Source organism: Salvia hispanica, chromosome 2 (assembly GCF_029641045.1).
Source record: "Salvia hispanica isolate PSC_SH4W2 chromosome 2, Shi_PSC_v1, whole genome shotgun sequence".
Classification (NCBI taxonomy): domain Eukaryota; kingdom Viridiplantae; phylum Streptophyta; class Magnoliopsida; order Lamiales; family Lamiaceae; genus Salvia; species Salvia hispanica.
The window spans coordinates 3,659,400-3,681,134 of record NC_142693.1 but is presented as its reverse complement, the minus strand read 5'-3'; the positions used below and the strand labels follow the sequence as shown (position 1 = coordinate 3,681,134).

The window sequence follows — 21,735 nt, the reverse complement described above, 5'->3', positions numbered from 1 at the left end:
TTTTTTTCTACATTTTTATTTATATTTTTTATAAAAATGAATACATGTATATTTTTTTTAGTATTATCATCGAACTAATTGATGATAATTAAGTCGATTTCCTCGTTTCTCCATATATTCACGCAAATCTTCAAACAAAATTAGTAATATAGTACTCCATCTGTCTCATAATAGATGTTACAATTTCTTTTTTAGCTTGTTCTATAAAAGATGTCACATTTCATTTTTTCAGAAAAAATTCTCTCTCACATTAATATAAATATACTATTTTTTTCCCTTCACCTAACACAGAAAACAACTCATAAAATCTCATATCATTCCTCGAATGTACCATCTATTATGGGACAAAGCGAGTATATAATAATAGTATTAAAACAAATTAAAATAATAGTAGTCATTTGTTCAGTAGTTATTATTATTATTATTATTACTATTATTATTATTTTATGGTTGTTGTTGTTGTTATTATTATTACTACTACGATTCTTATTGTTTTTTATATATACTAATTCGTAAAATTGTAAATTGTAAAAATGAGTAAATGTATGTATACTCAATTTTTCTGTACAATTGAATAACTTATTGATGATTGTTAAATCATTTTTCTTGTATCCTCTATATTTTTTCGCGAAAATCATGAAATAAAATTAGATATGATATAGTCATATACTGTGTGTATGTGTACTCAATTTTTTTGGTACTATTACCCAACTAATTGATACTACCTCCGTCCACGAAAATTCGTCCCGGTTTAACTGAGCACGGGTTTTAAGAAATGTAATGGAAAGTGAGTTGAAAAAGTTAGTGGATTGTGGGTCCTACTTTTAAAGTATTAGTTTTATAATAAAATGTGAGTATGAATGAGTTAGTGTAATATGAGGTCCACTACCAAAAATGGTAAAAGTGAGATGGGATAAATTTTGAGGGACGGACAGAAATGGAAAAATGGAACAAATTTTCGTGGACGGAGGTAGTAACTATTAAATCAGTTCTAATAGTTAATCTTGAGCATTACTTGAAGTTTAAAGGATTAAATACATAATAAAAATAAATTTGAAAATTTAAAAGTTTTTAAAGTGAATTATTCATAATAAATAAGTTAAAAAGTCTTAAAATATTATTTTGAACTTTATTAGATTTAATGTGCTATATAGTTTGTTAGACAAAATTTTATACTCTTTTGAAATGTAGAAAGGACAATTCAATTTGAATTTTCCTGAAGTTTTATATCTATAATTAAACGAGTATATAAATGGAAAACATTTTTTGTGCTATCTCTACAAATATAAAAAGGGCAATTTAGGAAGGAAATATACATTAATAAGAAAACCGGTTTAGACAAAACCGGTTTAAAATTTAAGGGCATTTTGTATGTAAAATTTTTGTTAATTTATCTTTACTCTTAAAATAATTAGAGTTGTTTTCATTGAGAAAATTAATCTATCAGTAGTCTATTTAATAAAATTTGTTTAAGGAGATAGGGCATCGTTTTGGCAGATCAGTTTCGGGAAGACGATAGCCTTAGGCGTCTGGGGATGATTTATATTTTTCCCATTCAATAAAAGTGCCGAGAGATTCTTCCTTTAATTTTTCATTTTTATTTGCGACACAGTTGAGTGAGCTATTATTCAAGCACCTCTCGTCACTGGCGGAGCCACGCTGAGTCCAGGGGCCCTTGGGCCCCTCAACCATTTGAACTTTTGTATATATAATATATGTATACAATACATATCAAGTGTATTTCTAGCTCAGCTGGTTTCAAGCCTAGCCTACCATCCAAAAGATACTTAGTTCGACTTTTGTTTCTTTATTTTACATGGCTTCTTTTTATATTCCTCTTTTATGTTTATTAGTATATTTATATTTATTCTCTATCATTTCAAAATTTAAAATAATATATAGATCTAAGGATAAAAAATTATTCCTTAACCTCAAAAATATGCGAAATAACATATCGTATCATTATTTTCTTTCAGTTTGTAATTTTAATCTATGAATAAAAAATATTTTACTATCCCATAAATATATAAATACATATAATACTTGCATCTTTAATTTTCATTTATAGGTTTGGTTGATTTTCTCACTGCTAGTAATTTTATGTAATGAATTTCACATACTAATATATTCATAATTTAAAAAATACTTAGTAAATTAAATCACATTGATTTTGTCTTTAAATATGTTTATACTAGTTTTTATTGTCCATGTTTTAATTATTTTCTCTATGTATCTGATCCTCTCAACGATCCCCTATTACTTATGCGGCTATTCTTCATCGGGTCTCGACAGTTTTCAATTAGAAATTTGGCCCCCCACCGGTAAATTTCTGGCTCTGCCACTGCCTCTCGTGCTTGTCGCTTTATTCTATGTTTGTACAAATGCCAACTTTAAGGAAATTAATATCATATCCAAAAACAATTACTACTACTAATTTTTTCTAATAGTTATGTACCAAATCTATTAAATAATATTTATGCGACATAACATAAGAGTTATAAAAGTTATTAGGGTGATGAAAATCCACTTCATATTCTTGTCTCTCGGAGTTGCTGTCTTTGCCTTTGCCTTCTTCTTGTTCCTTCTCTGCACACACAGTGATCATTTCAGCTTAAAGATCATAGTACTATATGTTGACAATAATATTATACTGATACTAATACTAATACATGGTAATGTGTAGTTTAGTTTCTCACCTTTTCTCTCTTTGATGCTTCTTTGAGCTTGAGCATGGCAATTTGTTGCTGCATGTTGAGTGAAGAAGGAGGTTCGTGTTAGAATATGGAAAAGAAATAATGTAAGTAAGGCAAAGATCATGTAATTAGTGAGTGATTGATCTTGTAATTAATGTGTAATTGATACCACCAAAAATAGGAGATAGTATTACCATTTGTAAATTAGGGTAAGCCTCTATATTAAGAGGCTTACTCCAAACGATGAAATACTACAAAGATAACAATTCTCCTACAATGTCTTCTTCCTCTTCTCTCTTGGATATCAATTTCAATATGGTACCAGAGCAGGTTGAGAAAAAGGGACTCAGAATATAATTTCATCACCGTCCATACCAATCCCGACCTTTCAACCAAGAGTAGAAACCTACATCCAAAAACAAACAGCAGCGATGTCAGACACAGAAGATCACAAGGAGGACCAAAACTCAATCATGAATTTTTCCGGTGATTTTGCAGAAAAATTCGCAGAATTCATCCGTCAAACCATGCAGAAATCCCCAACTCCAACTTCAAAACCAAAGCCAACGGCCAATCCAGACAACCTAGGCGAGATAGTTATTGCCACAAAACTGTCCGGGGATAACTACCCTCTCTGGGCGACCCTCGTAAAACGAGCTATTGGTGGGAAGAGATTATCCTCCCACATCTCTCGGGATTCAGAGCCTCCACCAATCACAGATCCAGATCATGAAACATGGCAGACGCTGGATCATTGCGTGTTCGGGTGGATAATTAACAGCATAGAACCCGAACTCGTAAATGAGGTCTCGCAATATCCGACGGCGAGGGAGCTATGGGAGGCACTGGCCGTGACCTATGGCAGCGGAGGAGATTCGCTACAGGTATACGACCTACACGTGAAAGCAAGCACCATCAAACAAGGCGATATGACCTTGGAGCAATTGTGGTTTCGTCTCCAAAACATATGGATGTCGATTGACAGGAAGAAACCAAATAAAATGATATACGCAGAGGATATTGCAATTCGCAATGCAGAAATACAAGAGGAAAGATTGTACCAATTCTTGATGGCTCTGAATGAAAGCCACGAAGTAACAAGGAAGGACATCCTAAAACGGGATCCACTCCCGTCGGTGAAGAACGCCTACGCCATCGTCCGAAGGGAGGCGACGAACGAAAGCGTGCTCAAACCCACACCCGCCGGCGCTGACAGTGGCGGAATTGCAGCGGGCTTGGCGATTCGCGGCGGACGAGGCGGGCAGACTCCGCACCGTGGAGAGGATCGTCGTTTCGAGGAAGATAAGAACAAGCTCTTGTGCTCTCACTGTGGAGGCCGGAAACACACCAAGGAGCAGTGCTTCCACCTCGTCGGATATCCTGATTGGTGGGATGAGATGAAGAAGCGACGGGCTGCTCGAAATTGGGCGAACAAGGGAAACAGGGGACCACCGGCAGCAGGGGAGCGAGACCGGGCTACCAGCGCTGCGAATGCAGCGGGCAGCACCGGAGCCACCACTGTCACCGGTCGAGATGAGGCGATCGGAATTGGGACTGCAGCGGCGCCTTCTGGAGAAGAAATGGCATCGGCAAGGGTTGGGAAAGGTAATGGGGGGTTTAATTTTAAATTAAACCCCTCACATCCACCTTTATTATATTCCAGTCCCTCCAGTTCCGTAGAATATGAAAATATACCCCATTCTCTTTTTATGCAGTCCTCAAACACTCCTAAATTAAATATTGACCCCATTTACTCTCATATTGTTGGAAAAAGACCCCCAGACTCTAGAAAATTGGAATTTGAACCTCAAATTGATTGCAAAAATAGGTTTCAAGTTCTAGAAAATTTATCTGCAGCCTGTAGTATGTCTGAATCTTCATATAAGGATAAGGACTGGATTTTTGACTGTGGGGCTACTGACACTATGTCATTTGATGAATCTGATTTTACTGGGATGTCCGAACCTCATAAAAAATATGTCCAGACTGCCAATGGGGAATTGCTTACTGTCAAGGGAACCGGAACCATTAATATTTCATCCGCTCTAAAAATCTCAAATTGCCTATATGTCCCAACCTTGTCCCATAAGTTACTTTCTGTTAGTCATGTCACGAAAGAACTGAATTGCACCTTACTAATGCAACCTTCTTTTTGCATGTTACAGGATTCTCAGACGGGGACGATTGTTGGGCGTGGCACTGAGCGACGTGGTCTTTACTATGTGGATGAGGTAGCTCAACAGAGTATTGTGTTGCTGACTCACGGATCCGCGGACAGACAGGCTTGGCTATGGCATCGTCGATTAGGACACCCATCGCTAGGTTATCTTAAAATTTTATTCCCTAGTTTTGATAAAATTACTCGTATGGATTGTGATACTTGTTTTTTGGCTAAGAGTCATCGACATTCTTTTAAAGCTAATAATACCCGTGTGGACCAAGTTTTTTCCCTTATTCATTCTGATGTGTGGGGACCAGCACCTATTACGGGAGGTCAAGGTCTTAAATATTTTGTGCTTTTTATCGATGATTTTTCACGCATGACATGGATATATTTTATGAAATCTAAGTCAGAAGTATTTGATAAATTTGTCCTTTTCTATACCTTTGTTCAAACCCAGTATAAGAAAAACATACAAATCCTTAGGTCTGATAATGGGGGGGAGTATGTTAATACCCAAATGCAACAATTCTTTGCGAAAAATGGCCTTGTACACCAAACCACTTGCCCTCACACACCAGAACAAAATGGGGTAGCAGAACGAAAGAATAGGAAACTCCTTGAAATGACCAGAGCCCATCTTATAGAATCCAAAGTCCCAAAGTCTTTTTGGCCTGAAGCCCTAGCCACTTCTGTCTATACCCTGAATCGCCTACCCACTAAAGGCCTCGAAAACAAATCCCCCATACAAGTCCTATCTACCCAAACACAGATACCTCTCCCACTTACTCTTGAGCCTAGAGTTTTTGGATGCTCTACCTTTATTCATATACCAAAACACGAAAGATCCAAATTTTCCCCTTGTGCCGTAAAAGGCGTTTTCCTAGGATATGCCCAACAACAAAAAGGTTATCGATGCTACGACCCCAAAGCCAAACGCATGTTTATCACAATGAACTGTGATTTCGTTGAAAATGAGTACTTCTATCACCAACTTAGCAGTCAGGGGGAGGGAAATCAAAAAGAAACTTCGATTGACCCGCTAAGTTTGTTCCAGAACCTAATCATCAGTCCTATACCAAGTCCTGTTCCCGAAGTGGATCTAACAGAGAAGGTTAGCTTTACCACCGAGCAGGCCTCAAACACACCGGCAGAGACCACTGCGCTCAGTGACAAGGCCCCAATATCTCTGACTGATTATCCTGAGGTAAGGAATTCTGATCCTAGTGAATTCCCTGTTATTGAGACTGACCTTGAGCATAGAGGGGAAACCATCCAAGAGGAGCCAGACACCTCCGGACAACCTATCCTGCCTCCACGATGCAATAGAGGAGTGCCCCCAAAGAAATACTCCCCAGATTGGAAGGGAAGAAAAGCTCGCTACCCTATGGCCTACTCCATGACTGCACAGATGACTGAAATGGCACGAGCATTTGAAGCTGCCTTGTATGAGGATGAAATACCAAACTCAGTAGAAGAAGCAATGAAGCACAAACACTGGAGGGAAGCCATGAAGAAGGAGATGGATGCTCTCCTCAAAAACAGGACATGGGAGAAATGTGTACTGCCAGAGGGAAAACGGCCAGTCGGATGCAGATGGATCTTTACTATAAAAAGGCGGGCAGATGGATCGATTGAGAGATATAAGGCAAGACTGGTAGCAAAAGGCTATACTTAGACTTATGGGGTGGATTACGCCGAGACCTTCTCACCAGTAGCCAAGATGAGCACAGTGAGAATTCTATTATCTGTTGCAGCAAATCAGAATTGGCCTTTACATCAGCTTGACGTCACTAATGCCTTCCTACATGGAGAACTAAAGAAAGAGGAGGAGGTATACATGGAGGTTCCTCCGGGGTACAATGGTGAATTTGGACCAGGAGAAGTATGTCGCCTAAAGAAGACACTTTACGGTCTAAAACAGTCACCCAGGGTGTGGTTTGGACAGTTTAGCCAGGCGATGCAGAAGTATGGATACCGGCAGAGCAACTCTGACCATACTCTCTTCCTCAAACAACAAGGTGATAGCATAACCTGTCTTCTGATATATGTGGATGATATGATAATCACAGGAAATGACTCAGTTGAAATCAAGAAGCTGCGAGAAAATCTTTCCCAAGAATTTGAGATGAAAGATCTAGGAGATTTGAAGTACTTTCTGGGAATAGAAGTCATGCGATCAAAACGTGGGATATTCTTGAGACAGAAGAAGTACGTCCTCGACTTGCTAACGGAGACAGGACTACTGGAATGCAAGCCCGCAGAAACACCAATGGTACAGAACCATGGTTTGAAGATAGAAGATGGAGCCAAACCAGCAGACAGAGAGCGATACCAACGTTTGGTTGGAAAACTGATCTACCTAGCCCATACAAGGCCCGATATCGCATATGCAGTCGGAGTGGTGAGTCAGTTCATGCACAGCCCACAGGAAGAGCACATGAATGCTACGATGAGGATAGTAAGATATCTTAAGGGGACAGTTGGCTACGGAATTCTACTGAAAGGTGGAGGGAATTTAGAAGTGTCCGGATATACCGATGCCGACTGGGCAAGCAATCCTATCGATCGAAAGTCAACAGCTGGGTACTTCATGTTCATGGGCGACAACCTTGTCACTTGGAGGAGTAAAAAACAAAAAGTGGTTGCACTTTCTAGTGCTGAAGCTGAATTCCGAGGAGCAAAGAGTGGAATAACCGAAATCCTATGGATACGGAGACTTCTTACAGAAATTGGCTTTCCACCTACTCAGAAGAGTCAACTATTCTGTGACAACAAGGCAGCAATCAGCATAGCAGAAAACCCAGTCCAACACGACCGGACGAAGCATGTGGAGATTGATCGGCACTTTATCAAGGAGAAGATTGAGAAAGGAATTATTGAGTTGCCCTTTGTCCGCTCAGAAGATCAACTAGCAGACATCCTGACCAAAGCAGTCCATTCAAAGGCGTTTAAAGAAGTATTAGGCAAGCTAAGCATCGGAGATGCCGTTACTTAGCTTGAGGGGGAGTGTTAGAATATGGAAAAGAAATAATGTAAGTAAGGCAAAGATCATGTAATTAGTGAGTGATTGATCTTGTAATTAATGTGTAATTGATACCACCAAAAATAGGAGATAGTATTACCATTTGTAAATTAGGGTAAGCCTCTATATTAAGAGGCTTACTCCAAACGATGAAATACTACAAAGATAACAATTCTCCTACAATGTCTTCTTCCTCTTCTCTCTTGGATATCAATTTCAATAGTTCGCGTTGGTACTCAGGTGTTTCTATTTCATCTTGATCTTCCACAAGCTTGATTGAAGAAGAAGGTTCACTCTGGTTCTCGGCTGTTTCTATCTTCTTATTTCATCTTTGTTGAACTCTTGATTAGTAGTGTTGAGTGAAAAACCATCCCTTGCAACTGTTGCAGCAGCCCTCTTTCTTTCCCTCAATCTTAATCTTTTCTGCCTCTTCTGCAATTATTCGAATACAAGGAGTAATTAGGAATGAATAATCAAATCAAAATGGTGTAGTTTCTCACCTTGTCTCTTTTTTCTTCTTCCCCCATTTCAACTTTCTGCTCTTTTCTCTCCATTTCTTCTACCTTGTCATTACTAACATCTTCTTTCAAATCACCATTAATGTGCTTTGGTGTTACTACTGCAGCACTCTCAACTTTGAAGGTTTTGTTTGGAGTCTGCAGACACCATATGCCAAATCAAAACAAACTCATATGATACTATATATAGATTTCCTAGAACAGCTGAGGAGATCATACCTTCAAATACTCCTCCGGGAACATCTCTTGTTCAATGGCCTCCTACAATAAATAAGCCCAGATGTAAAAAAAATTAATACTACTGCTACGTAGTACTATTGCATAACAAGTGCAAAGAGAAAGAAATACTTGGCGTTGGCGGTCCACAATCATAGACAGATGAGAATCTATTTCTTCGTACTTCAACTCGCTTCCATGTTCATGACCATTCTCTTCAATCTAAGAGTAGAAATTATTTAGTAAGTAGTTATTTTGTTAGTTATGCCAGCCAAACTCAAATGATGAAGGAAACTCACCCGTAAATCTGCAAGACTGACTTGTTCCTTGAGAAATTTGTCATGAAAGAAGCTGGAGGCAAGCTCATGCTCATAAGTACTGAAAACCGAGGGTGCAATAGATTTCGCTTTGAGCTGTGAACCAGAATCACAATATTGCTCTCCATTGACATTAGATTTTTGTCCATATACCTTGGTGGATATATGGAATTTCTTCTTGGGACAACATGGTTTTTTGAGTGCATCCAGCCAAGTTGAAGTGCTTGGATGGAGAACTTTGATAGTATTTGGAGTAACAAGGGGAGGGAACTCATGGTTCCAATCAATGTCATTTTGAGTGGTTATAGCATTAGCACCCCCCCTCTCCCTCTCCCTCTCCCTCTCCCTCTCCCTCTCCCTCCACATTCACCTCAAGACTTTCCTCTTCACTCGAATCGTTTTGAGTGGTTATGTCATTCAACTCCCCCACACCCACACACGCTTCAGCTTCAGTTTCAGTTTAGCAGTTTGTTTGGGTCCAACAAATCCTCTCCTTCAAATTTGCTAATAAGCATAGAGACATCACAATCACCAGTCATATTGATCTGTATCAACCAAACCACTAAAATTATTGATTAAACATACAAGCAATATTCCAATCACCTTCAAATTTTTATGCTGACTTCAAAATCAAACATACAGACACAAACAATAAGAAACACGGTCGTTGTTATATAGAGTAACATGCACGAGAATTATATATGAATGAGAATCAACAAAATATTGCTAATTTAGAGTGCAGAGGTTTCGGGACGGGACGGCAAAACTATGACCTGGACCATTTAAAAATGTCAACAGATCACAAAAAAACATCAAAGGAAAATGTCAACAGAATTTCAACGGTAGTCAATGATTGATGTTGTGTTGACATTAAAATCATGAAATTTTACGCTGTGTTGATATTGTATTGAAACTGTGTTGAGGAATTTTGAATTTGTATAATATATAAGTTTGCATTTTTATCAAAGTATATAATCTTAAGGGCGTGTTCACCCTTTCATGTTATAGCCAGATATGGGCTCATTTCTAATCAATTTACTCCTTCTCCCTAAATATAAGACTAGGATTTATCACCTAATAGTCTAATACTAGTAGGATTAGGTATATCTCTATCGGGAATTGTTTTATTTAATGATAATACTTATTAATTAGGATAATCGATTTCACAAATATCTTATTTTCAACATAGTTATAAAGGAATTCGTTTTTCTTGTTCTACTCTTTATTTTATAAATGGACCAATTAATAATTTATGGACTCTTATCGAATAATTTATGGGCTCCTGTACGCACCCCCAAATTTTCAATTTTTGATAACGTGCAAGAGGTAGGGTATATTTTGGGGCTTCAGGCCTACTGGCCAAATTTTTAAAGTTTGTTATATATATGTGTGATTTTAATAGCTAATGAAATGATGTGATGGTATTTTAGTAACCAAAATGGCTGATTTTTATTATTCATTTCAATCGATTTTTTTTTTAAAATAAGTGATAATGCCATGGTATAATACTAAATGTTAACATCATTAATTTAGAACTAAAGTAATCATAATATAACAAGATAATGGAAAATAAGCAGATAATCTCATTATTTATTTACTTGATTAATTGATTTGGTTTCATTTTTTGCGACAGTAGTAGTAGTATATTTTTGGTTATCCGAATAGCAGCCCAAAAGTTTACAGTATATTTGTGATGGACCATTAATTAAGATAACTCTAATATGGAGTAATAATTTCTTATACGGACTTAATTTACCTGTGTTAATAATTCTAAACAAAAAATAAGCTAGAGAATTCAACCCTGGACGTGATCATATCATACCCGACTCAGTCGAGGCAAATGCAAATTGGCGCTTAAGGGAGCTACCTTGGAGAATACACTACACCTTAACCTACGTATGTTTCCCATCCATACAATAGGAGGCCCACCCACATCCACTGATGCACTGTTTAATTGATCTACATCCACGAACAAGAACCACGAGCTTGCTAGCTTCTTGTATATCAGTGTTTATGCAATCTCTAACTAACTGAAACAAACACCCAAGAACTATATATTCATATTAATCAAGCTGCAACACATTTTGAGATATTTTGGTTGATTGAATTTTGAATGTCTCAGTTGAACCTGAATTGGTGACAAGACTCTAAGCTGCAACAGCCTCTACACATTTTCAGGAGTAGTAGTTCTTGAAATCCCAGCTCATTTTCCTACCTTGTTCTCACTAATTTAAATTTGATGAATGCAGACTGCCTGGAGCTAGTAAACTGGATGAGAGTGAGCCTGCATCTTTTAGGCGAACTATGCTCTCTGGTTTCAATACTGTAGTAGCTGTAGTTAGTATGTTACTATTAAACAATCAAATTTGCTGGAATTGTAACTGTTTCATGTCATGTCTTCAACATCATTTAGTCGAAAGCACTTAAATACAACAAATGAATTTCGTCTACAACAACATTATCACCTATTACAGTTGAACTAATCACTGATTCGCACACCTACAAGCTACAACACAAGCTAACATCCAAAATCATTAAAAAGTAACCTGCAGATCCTATGGATCTCCAATCAAAGTTTGTTAAACCATCAAATAAGTCCAGCATTGTGTTGTGTTGCCTCGTTGAGCGCTATTTCATTCATCCCTTAGTAATGCGCGTTCAATAAGAGACGAGCCACAGAAAAAATGTTGACCATATTGTGAGAGCAACAGAAGCCAAGGAATAACACCATAACATAATCACAGAGCATTCCATCTCACCAGCACCAAACAATTGAGTTATTGTTCCTAACATATCACAAGTTGCAGTTGAAAAATTATCATTTCACTCATTAACACAAACCAACATCTTTGAAAATTGAAACAGAGACCTGACATACCAATGTTCATTGCAGGGGGAATGGCAAATTGCAGCAAAAGAACAAACTCATACAGTGGATTATCATGCACTAAACCCAACCGGTTCGCCCCTTTAACCACTGCAATGCCTAACAGCGGCAGGGTAAGGTACCGAACACCTAGAACTCCAAATATAACAGACTTCTGAATTCCCGAACCTCTTAAACCTGCAATAAATGAACAAACAATATTTATGCAATGGAAGTTCCAAAAAACCATCACAATGATTAATTTTTTATCAGGCATCAACCTCTTAAAAGGTTTCCACCCATGACAAGCGTGACAGCTGGAATGGCTCCATCCCTGCAATGATTGACAACAACTTAAGACTAAGGTTGCAACTGAAAATTAGGTGCTAGAAGATTTACCCGATCAGAAGTGCAGTGTCTTGTAGTACATGGAATGGAGCTTCATCACCGATTAGCAGTCCTCGGATTTGTGGCACGAGTCCAACTACAAACCCGACTAACGGTGGACAAAAAGATACTAATGTTTATCAGAGTAGTGATGCAGATGCTGCATGTGTTCTATTTGCAAGCAAAGAAACAATACCGCTCTTGTCGTTGATGGTGCTAATATCTTCTTCAAGTTCATCTTATTGAAAACTAACCCCAATCTTTGCTTTATGTTGTCTGCTACAGAAACCTGCAATCAATCTTTTACATTTAAAAAATTACTTTGTAAAAGATGCAGAGGTATTACCTGATGAGGCTTGCTCTCAAATCCATGTCCTAATCCCTTTTCATGGTCCTCAGTTTCAGAAAGTAAAGGATCTGTCAGGCTCTTCCCAGACGAAGACGGAGAGCCCTCTCTTGATGACTTATGGGTGGGAGAGTCAATGATCTCTGACTTCCCTTGAGCTCCGACTTGAGGATACTCTAACGATATTGTATACATAGGACCACAGACAAATTGCTCCTATCTAAAGCATAAAAAACACACTCTTAAATTTCTTGAGCTTAATATATGATTTTCACACAGAATACAATACTTACTGCCATCGAGAGTGAGGCGTATGCCATTCCGTATTTGACGCAAACATCAGTGTCGCCAAAAGGGCTTCCACTCTCTCTACACACTGCTGGGATTATGATCAGAAGCAGGTTTCCCAAGTTCCCTATTTACACAAATGCACTAGTATGTTAGGTCATTGGATTCTTTGCGGTTTTTAGCCAAGCCAAATTACAAGAAGTTGCTTGAATATGATGCTATGTTACACCCTTTAAAACCAAGCATGTATTAGAAGAAAATTCAAGAATGTGGTCGGGACTGGCACACAACCTGCAGCACAACAACCTATAATGAGTCCATGAAGATGGGAAGGAGGTCTCGTGAATTGAATGACCACCCATCCTAGCACAGAACCAAATATGAAGGTGATGAGGATATTAAAGGGCATGAACCACCTGCAGTTAGATATATTGCATGAGAGGCCCGGGAAACACAAAAATGCATTATTGGTATGTGAAGAAAACTTACAACTCAACCTGCTTTCAAATGTTAATGTGCTGGCTAAGTTGCTGTAGACGAGGGCTGGGTTAAAAACAAAGAACGTAATCTGTCCACACAAGATAACATGATCATTTACAACAGATTGTGTTATCGTTTGGAAACCAGTAGACGTTCAAAGGCAACAATATGCACATATAAATACTACTTTCTAACCATCCAGATCTTCACAATCTAGCACTATGCACTGTCTTAATTCATTTTCTAGACATAGAATCTGAACATGCAAAACTTTATCGTATTTTCCGACTAACATGAAAGACTGAAACAGAGAGAAGCACAAGCACAAGCCAAAAGAAACTTCATTTCCAATCGCCAACAACAAATTTCTGTTTAGAGAAACTTATGATGCTACAATATCTAAATAAGTAGTCAAAAATGAGGATATACATACACATCGGGAAATAAACTCGCAAAGCTTGTTAAGGACTAAAAACTCGAAGCACAACTTACATTGTTCAAATGCTTCCTAGCATCGTCTCCTAGAATGTTGACGTGATCCACAGCAAGATACGAGCTCAACGCAGTCACCAGAAGCACTTTCACCACAGGAACAGAAGACGCCGCGAATAGATCCAAAAGGGCCATTTTTGCATTTCCAAACAGCAATACCTCAACCTTTAAGCTTTGGCCAGCTTTATACCATCAAAGCCTCTAAATCACAATAACATCAGTTTCCTGACATAGTTGCAATTGCAAACTTCTCATACTAGATAATTTCAACTTTTGTGAATATATTCCACCTTAGCATTAAGCCACCCTTTTTCTTGGATTCATTTAATATCCAAAATGCTAACATGATTTAGGCATTCCTTCATTATGCAATTCCAAATTTAGATATTAATTTCAAGAACTGCCACAAAATTTCGGGCTACTAGTTTGCATATTTACTGCCATATTTATCACTTTAGCAGAAGCTAGCTTGTACATACAACAGTTGACATTTTTTTTTATCTTTTTGTGTCACGAGTTTTGCGTATAATTATGCACCACGCCAATCAGAGTCAAACCATCGCAATCAAGACTATTCTAGAGAGAGAGAGAGAGAGAGATGAACTCTGCCAGAATATGAAATCGCAACCATGAAAAGATTTAATCTTTCCCAAAAAGAAGCAAGAAATATCAACATGCAATACACATATATAGTACTAGTACATAAAAGTCCATAAAATTAGACATAAAATTAAAGGTACCTTGTGTTCAAGAAAATCACGCCATAAACGAATCATGTAGAAATTTAGATATCAAAGTAGATCACGTTTCTTCATCCTCATTAAAGAAAACTTCTAGATTGGAATTACAAAAATCTTAAGCATTTCCCAATAAATGTATAAGACTGAAAAGCAAAGACCCTTTTTTTTATTGCAAGAAACACGAGAAAAGATTACGCACGTAAATCTGCTGCATGCAGCCGAAACGGCGTCGCATTTATAGTATTGAAATTCCTTTTCTATTGTTATTATTTTAGAGTTAACAAAAGTAATAAAGATAAAGTTACGCAGAAGATAGGATTAAATAATTATGCATATGAATCAAACTTCGATACTACCACATCTCTTTGTTTTCTTTATTTTATAGTTGTAGTATTATATACTTTAAATATAAGACATTAATTAATTAGGTTGGAGGCATTTTGGGAAATAATATCTGTTGTTATATACTCCCTCTTTTGTTTCATTAAAAATGAAACGATTTTCTTTTTGGGTTGTCCTATTAAAAATAAAACATTTTCTAAATGTCATGTTTGGTTGTCAGGATTCTGACTGGGAAAGTAATCTGATTCCTTAAATTTTAAATTCCTGCGTTTGTTTCAGTTTTTAATCAAACTGGGAAAGTAATCAGAATCCGGAAACAAAGAAGTTAGTACAACTTTCCAGGATTCTGAATCCTAACTTTTCTTAGGTATTCTTTTTCCCTGTTTTAGGATTCTTACATATTTAAGCAATATAGTATAGTTTAATAATAATAATAATAATAATAATAATAATAATAATAATTATAATAACAATTACAATGTTTAAAAAATGATACTTAATTTCACTATAATAAATACTATAATTAAAATTATCATAATTATATTTATATTTTATAATAATTCATAATAGTAATAATAATTTTATTAAATAATTAAAATATAATTATATAATATAAATCTTATAATAAATAATAACTATTAGTAAATTTTATAAATTAATAATTAATCAATAAAGCCATAGTGCAATTTTAATTATAAAATTTATTCAATTATAATATCCATAAACATTATAATTATAATATAATAATTATTATATTTATTATTATAATAAATGAGTATTATAATACTCCATATAACTACAATTATAATTATATTATTATATATTACTATGGATAATCCATATTTAAACTATCCATCGTAATAATAAATATAATTATATAATTATTATTAATATTTATAATTAATAATTTAATTAAAAATTTACAATATTATTTTTTTATTTAAGTATATTTTTAGTTTGGTGTTTAAATTAAATATAAATTTAAAATCTTGATATTTTTCAAATATAGGAAAGTAAAGTTACTATGAATATGATTTCCATGATTCATTTTTCAGGAATCATTTTCCTTGCCAACTTTACTTTCCCGCCAACCAAACATGGCCAAAATATAAACAATATCATCTCTACTTTTATATCTCTTTTACTTTATTCTTTCCTCATTAACTTACAAAATAACACTATATAAAATCTCGTGCCGAAAAACAAATGTGTTCATTTCTAACGAGGCGGGGGAGTACTTTTATAGTTATATGTCTACATCACATAAATTTATGTACTACATTATTTCCCAAAAAAGATATTATATAAGTTTAAACGCGTTGCAATTAGGATTACATGACTTAATAAATTTTATAACCGATGATTGTTACTTAATGATATTTATAATATTATCATTACGAAAATGAAGCTTGTGGTTCCCAAATAACTCATACTTTTATATTCTAAACTTCTATATGTCTGCCGTATATGCTTAATTAGACCAAATAGGCAAATACATACTCTTCCTCCGTCTTTGAAATTTTATCACATTTTTCCAGTTTCGTCTGTTCCATAAAATTTATCACATTTCACTTTTTTACCATTTTTAGTAGTGGATCTCACATTCTACTAACCTATATTCATTCATATTTTATTATAAAATTAATACAGTACTTTAAAATAAGATCCACATCCTACCAATTTTTTCAACTTACTTTCCATTATATTAAAGGGACGGAGGAAGTAATATCTAATGTCACGAAATTTTACACTCCGTCTCCGTGTATGTACTAATTATTCTAGGATAGTTTCTGCACTACCTTTTCCACTTGCTAATATTTTTATTTGTGCTTACAGCAATATCGGCATAATACAAATTTGCTATTGTCAATTTCTGTTGAGATATGACGTAAATGCTTACACTTAAATTGTGTACAAGTAAGTAGTACTCCCTCCGTTCCTTCATAGTTGAGTCATTTTTCCATTTCGGGAAGTTCCCTTATAATTGAGTCATTTCCATATTTAGTAACTTTTTCCTCTCTCTTACTTTATTTTCTCTACTTTATTCACTTTTTACTTTATTCTCTCTACCTTTTTTCTCTTTCTTACCTTTTTATCTATTTATTTAACACACTCAACATTCATTTCTTAAACTCCGTGCCGAAAAGTTCCGCCCCAACTATGAGGGAACGGAGGGAGTACTAGCTTAATCATTGGTGATGTTCATCTCTAAACTTAAATTCTATGGGATTTTTTTCATTTTTTCCTTTTATTTTCAGGGATGTTGTGAGTTTAAAATAATTAATATTTAATTGACCATATTTGATGGAAAATTTTATTTTTTGGACCCTTAAACATATAAGCTACAAGGCTTTGTCATCAAAATATATTTTATGATTTAATTTAATGAGATTTAAGAGTTCAGAGATTTATTCAACATATAATAAGCTCAAGGCATTTATTATTTTTTAAGTTAAACCAATATTTTTTAAAATTAATTATATAAAAACATTATATTGGGAAGAATGAGTTGTTTTTAAAAACCTAACCTAATGTTTTAATTTAACACACATGTGCGTCCAATTGGGCATCATTTTCAAATTAAATTGTATGTTGGGCTTACCAATACCATAAGTTACGTTTGTCTAATTGCACACACTCCACAGTTAATTTTTTTTTTTTTTAGGCGTAAATTATTAGGAATTCATACTACTATTTTGTTTACTATTTAATTATCAGTAATAATCACCCCAAAAAAAAAAAAAAACTTCAGTTGGCCTTGTATTATTTTTAATGAATTCACTACGAGGGTGTTCGGTTTGCATAATTGTAAATTTATTGTGTATTTGGTTCATGAGATTCAACCCCACAGTTCAATCCTAGATATATAATCATGGGATAATTAGTCATAGCTAACCCCCTATAACTAAAATAATCTCACAACTCAATCCTAGATTGTATCTTGAAATTATTCTATCTTGCAAACCGAACACCACCTATGTATATAGGTCACCATATACCCATATTTGTTTCTTCATAATCATTTCGGGCCAAGAATATATAATAAATACTACTCCCTCCGTCCCGCTTAAGATGACACGTTTTCCTTTTTAGTTTGTCCCAACCAAGATGACACATTTCCTTATTTGGAAACTTTCTCTCTCCAATTAATACACTCAACCACTTTTTCTCACTCCTATTAAAATATTCACCTTTCTTTCTCTCTCTATTTTAATACTTCCACCCACCTTTTATCTCTCCAATTAAACACATTAACCCATTATTCCTAAAACCCTATGCCGGCTAAGGAATGTGTCATCTTACTATATTTTTAAAATATATGTATAGAATTACATAAATGTAAAAAATTATTTACAACTTTCTAAATTGAATTCTTCATTAGATGATTATACCCAAAATCATGATAGTAAGATTAATGGGATTAGAGAGATAAAATTCATTAATTGCATAACATTAATATTTTATAAATGAAAATGAAAATTCTATTACACAAACCGTTACCCATTTCACACTTGTTTAATAAAACTCATTATGCAATTCATAGCTCATTTAATATACGTATAGCCATTTTAGTTTAATGGTAGCGCTACAAAGTAATAAACATTCAAATGTTGATTCCATTTATAATTTTGATAACGGAAACAATCTTACTCAAATTTTGTTACAGTATTACTTTTAAATTAACATGTTAAAGTCTATTTTGAATCAGAGTGCATGTCAATTGAATATGATAATGTTTAGCAAATAAAATTTACATCGAATTGAAGATAATTCCAAATTTTCAAAACAATATAACGATTTTCATAATTTCACAATATTTGCTAAATTACTAATTTGAAAACAAAGCAAGATTTATACGGTCTAACAGTAGAAAATCAAAATCATATCACCCACCAATAACCAAATGGGCTTTTTACAGGTCTGAGATTTTATGAAAAAAATATAGATAATTCAAGTCATGGTTCAATCAACTAATGCAGTAAGTAATATAATATTCACATATATGCACCTACTTATAAGCAAAAAAAGCCCATCTAAGCTGATACTAATAATTTTTATTTTCTATTTAAATCCGTTGATTCAATAACATTAGAAACAATAGATATGAAGATAATATGACAATAAAAACCATTAAACACCTATAACTATTCTATAACACCAATACACTTACTACCGTATACCAATTTTAAGTTTTTAACAAATCAGAAATCTCACCGTCTGTAATCTCCATCAAAAAAATTGACACAATAATAATCCAATACTAATAGAGTAATAGTAGTATAAAAATCAAATTGCGGTCAAAATTAGAAGGGCAAAATGGGCATTTCGGAACGGTAAATCTATATCCAGGTGTGTTTTACATCGTTGTATTGAAGTAGGCAACCGCAGAAGCAGGGGACTTTCTATGCCGTTCTCTCTCTCCGGCGTTTCAAGGTGCTCTCTCTATCTACCTCTTTGCTAACGATTCGCCCTATCGTACTATGTAATCGCTGTTTGGATTATAATGACGTTTCAATTTTCTCCTAATTATTCCCCAAGTTAACAACATTTTGGACTGGAATTTGTGTGCATGCAGAATCCTCATTTTTCTCTAACTCACCAATGTATTGACTCCAGACTTGAATTCTATTGCATCTCCATTGCGACGGACTTGTGCCCTTCGTTACCTCGAGCTGCTTTCTGAGGTGAGTGTTTCGCAGGTTTGCCTGCATGAATTCGTGAGCGTGTGTTGAATTTGTCGCTGCATGTGAATCTGGAATTTGAATTGATCTGATATTGGTTTTCGTGGTGTTTTGACTGTTCCGCCCACTGAATTGTTGTTTATGAGATTCGGTTCATGCACGCAAGTTTTTTTTTTTTTGTACTCCAATTTATTTATTACATTTGGAGGAATTAGGGTTTAGAAATGCTCCGATTCCTGGATGGATAGTGTTGAACGATGATTTGTGTGCATTTACTTTTATGAATGGTCTAACAGGCGTTCTGGTTTTATACTTGTATTGGCCTCTGTCTATTTTGTTTCTTCTTTTTTGATCAATCTAATTTGTGGAATAGATAGCATAATGGATGACAAAGATGTAGAAATGCATGACGCCCAAAAGCCTGATTCGGGGAATGAAATCAAAGAAGCCGATTATAAAGTGTTCGACTTTAAGAGTGAATTTAAATAGGATGACCCTCCCTCTGCAGTTACTGTTGCAGAGAATGCAAGTCAAAATGGAAATGGTGATGACGACTCAAATAAGCTGAGCAATGAAGCAAATGATCAGATCAATGCCATGAGTGAAATGGAAGCTCAAACTAACCATGAAAGCCAGATTACTGAGCCAATGTCAGTCGAGGATGTTGAACCAACAGGTGAGCAAGTTGACACTGAAAGTAAGAATGAAGAGGGAATCAGTGTTGAGGCTAATTCAGAAGTGCAAACTGTGCCTGAAAGTGGTATGAAGAATGATGTGGTTGAGGAAAGTGTTGCTAATGATGGGTTGAAAGAGGAAAGTCCAGTTGCAAATGATGTTGAAAGTGAAATTCCTGTTAAAAATGTGGATGGAAATTCCAATGGCTACATTGCAGTGGAAAAGTCCAAAGAGAGTGGGGAGAATGAAGAAAGTGTTAAAAATGCTGCGAAAAGAGAATTGGAAGGTGAAAACGTGGATAGTGGTGGTGGTTTTAGTGACAATGATAAACTTCAAACCGGATTATCTTCAAACGAGGCTCCTCAAGTCCAAACCGTTACATCAGTTGAGGTTCCACAGGGTGCGGATAAAGAGGTGGAAGATGCAGCTAATGCAAATAAGGATAAAGTAGTTAGTGATGAACCAAAAGAACAGGATAAAGAAGTACTTCTAGCTGGGTGTGTAACTGATGGGAATGCCAAGAGTGTGGAAACTATAACTAGACTCGAAGGGAGTGATTCGTCTCTACTAAATAAGCATGAATTTGCTACACCCAATTCCACCGTCAGATATTTTCCGACAAATATGGGGAGCCATAGCGGAGAAGCAGGCAAGAAATAGATCAATATCAAAATAGTGTCCCTGCATAACAATTGGCGTGCGTAAACTCACATAATCGCAACGCATAGAAGCACCATTGCCAACAAACACGCAAAAAGGAGAAATAACATGAAGAGGTAAACATAACATTTCAGCGACGGAGGGTTTGATAAAGTTATGAGTACTGCCCCCATCAATCAGTATGGACAGAGGTGAATCACGTATGTAGCCGGTGAGGCGAATAGAGCGGGGCTTGATCTTTGGGCCGATGACGAAAATACGAGATACATCTCCGGTGATAGCCATATTCACTCCATCCTCGTATGTGCGAGCCTTAATGGGATCATCTGCGTCCTCGTCATCACTATCCTCCCCGAGAAGGGCATAGAACTTCTTCGCACAGACATGTTCCCCGGTGTATTTTTCCGGGCAGTACAGGTTGCGGGCTGTTCTGTCTGCTCTCTCCGCGGCCGAAATCCGAATAATGGGGTAGTCACGCGGGGCTCCCTCCCGCTGTTGCTTCTGCTGTGGGATGACTGTCTTCGGGCCCTCCGTTGGTGGCGGTAGCAGCAGTCGGCCGGTGATCGCGGTGCTGCCACTGGGACCGGTTGGCGGGCTGTATTGGCTGTGTAGCAGCAGCTTGGCAAGCGGCTAGTTGCTGGGCCAGAGCTATGGCGTCGCTCAGAGACGACGGACGCCGCGTTAGCAGCTCATGTTTCAACGAAGGAACAAGCCCGGCGATAAACAGGGATGTCAAGGTGCCGTCACCCACATTTGAAACCTTTCGGAGAAGTGGTTCAAACTCAGTCAAATAATCATCCAATGACCCAATCTGGCGCAGGGAGGCGAGGCGGCCAACGTAGTCCTC

General features: G+C 36.1%; 1 protein-coding gene and 1 pseudogene across 1 annotated transcript; one reads left to right on the top strand and one right to left on the bottom strand.

Moving 5' to 3' along the window:
• Positions 1–11,282: 11,282 nt before the first annotated feature.
• On the bottom strand, positions 11,283–14,123 carry LOC125224190 (protein PIN-LIKES 1-like). Its single transcript, XM_089064776.1, has 11 exons — positions 13,790–14,123; positions 13,303–13,385; positions 13,109–13,233; positions 12,823–12,944; positions 12,678–12,749; positions 12,505–12,565; positions 12,380–12,421; positions 12,196–12,292; positions 12,078–12,130; positions 11,809–11,994; positions 11,283–11,716 (listed from the first exon to the last, which is right to left on the bottom strand). The coding sequence occupies exons 1-11, from the start codon at positions 13,922–13,924 to the stop codon at positions 11,589–11,591; spliced, it is 1,104 nt and encodes a 367-aa protein (XP_088920902.1). The 5' UTR covers positions 13,925–14,123; the 3' UTR covers positions 11,283–11,588.
• A 5,811-nt stretch (positions 14,124–19,934) lies between these two features.
• On the top strand, positions 19,935–20,499 carry LOC148931416 (uncharacterized; annotated as a pseudogene).
• Positions 20,500–21,735: the final 1,236 nt, after the last annotated feature.

Bases quoted from the DNA above. Each gene is read 5' to 3' on its own strand.
- LOC125224190 (XM_089064776.1), bottom strand. From the start codon at position 13,924: ATGGCCCTTTTGGATCTATTCGCGGCGTCTTCTGTTCCTGTGGTGAAA. The intron at 13,386-13,789 runs GTAAGTTGTGCT...TTGTGTGGACAG, and splicing joins CTAGGAAGCATTTGAACAAT to ATTACGTTCTTTGTTTTTAA. The intron at 13,234-13,302 runs GTTTTCTTCACA...ATCTAACTGCAG, and splicing joins GAAAGCAGGTTGAGTTGTAA to GTGGTTCATGCCCTTTAATA.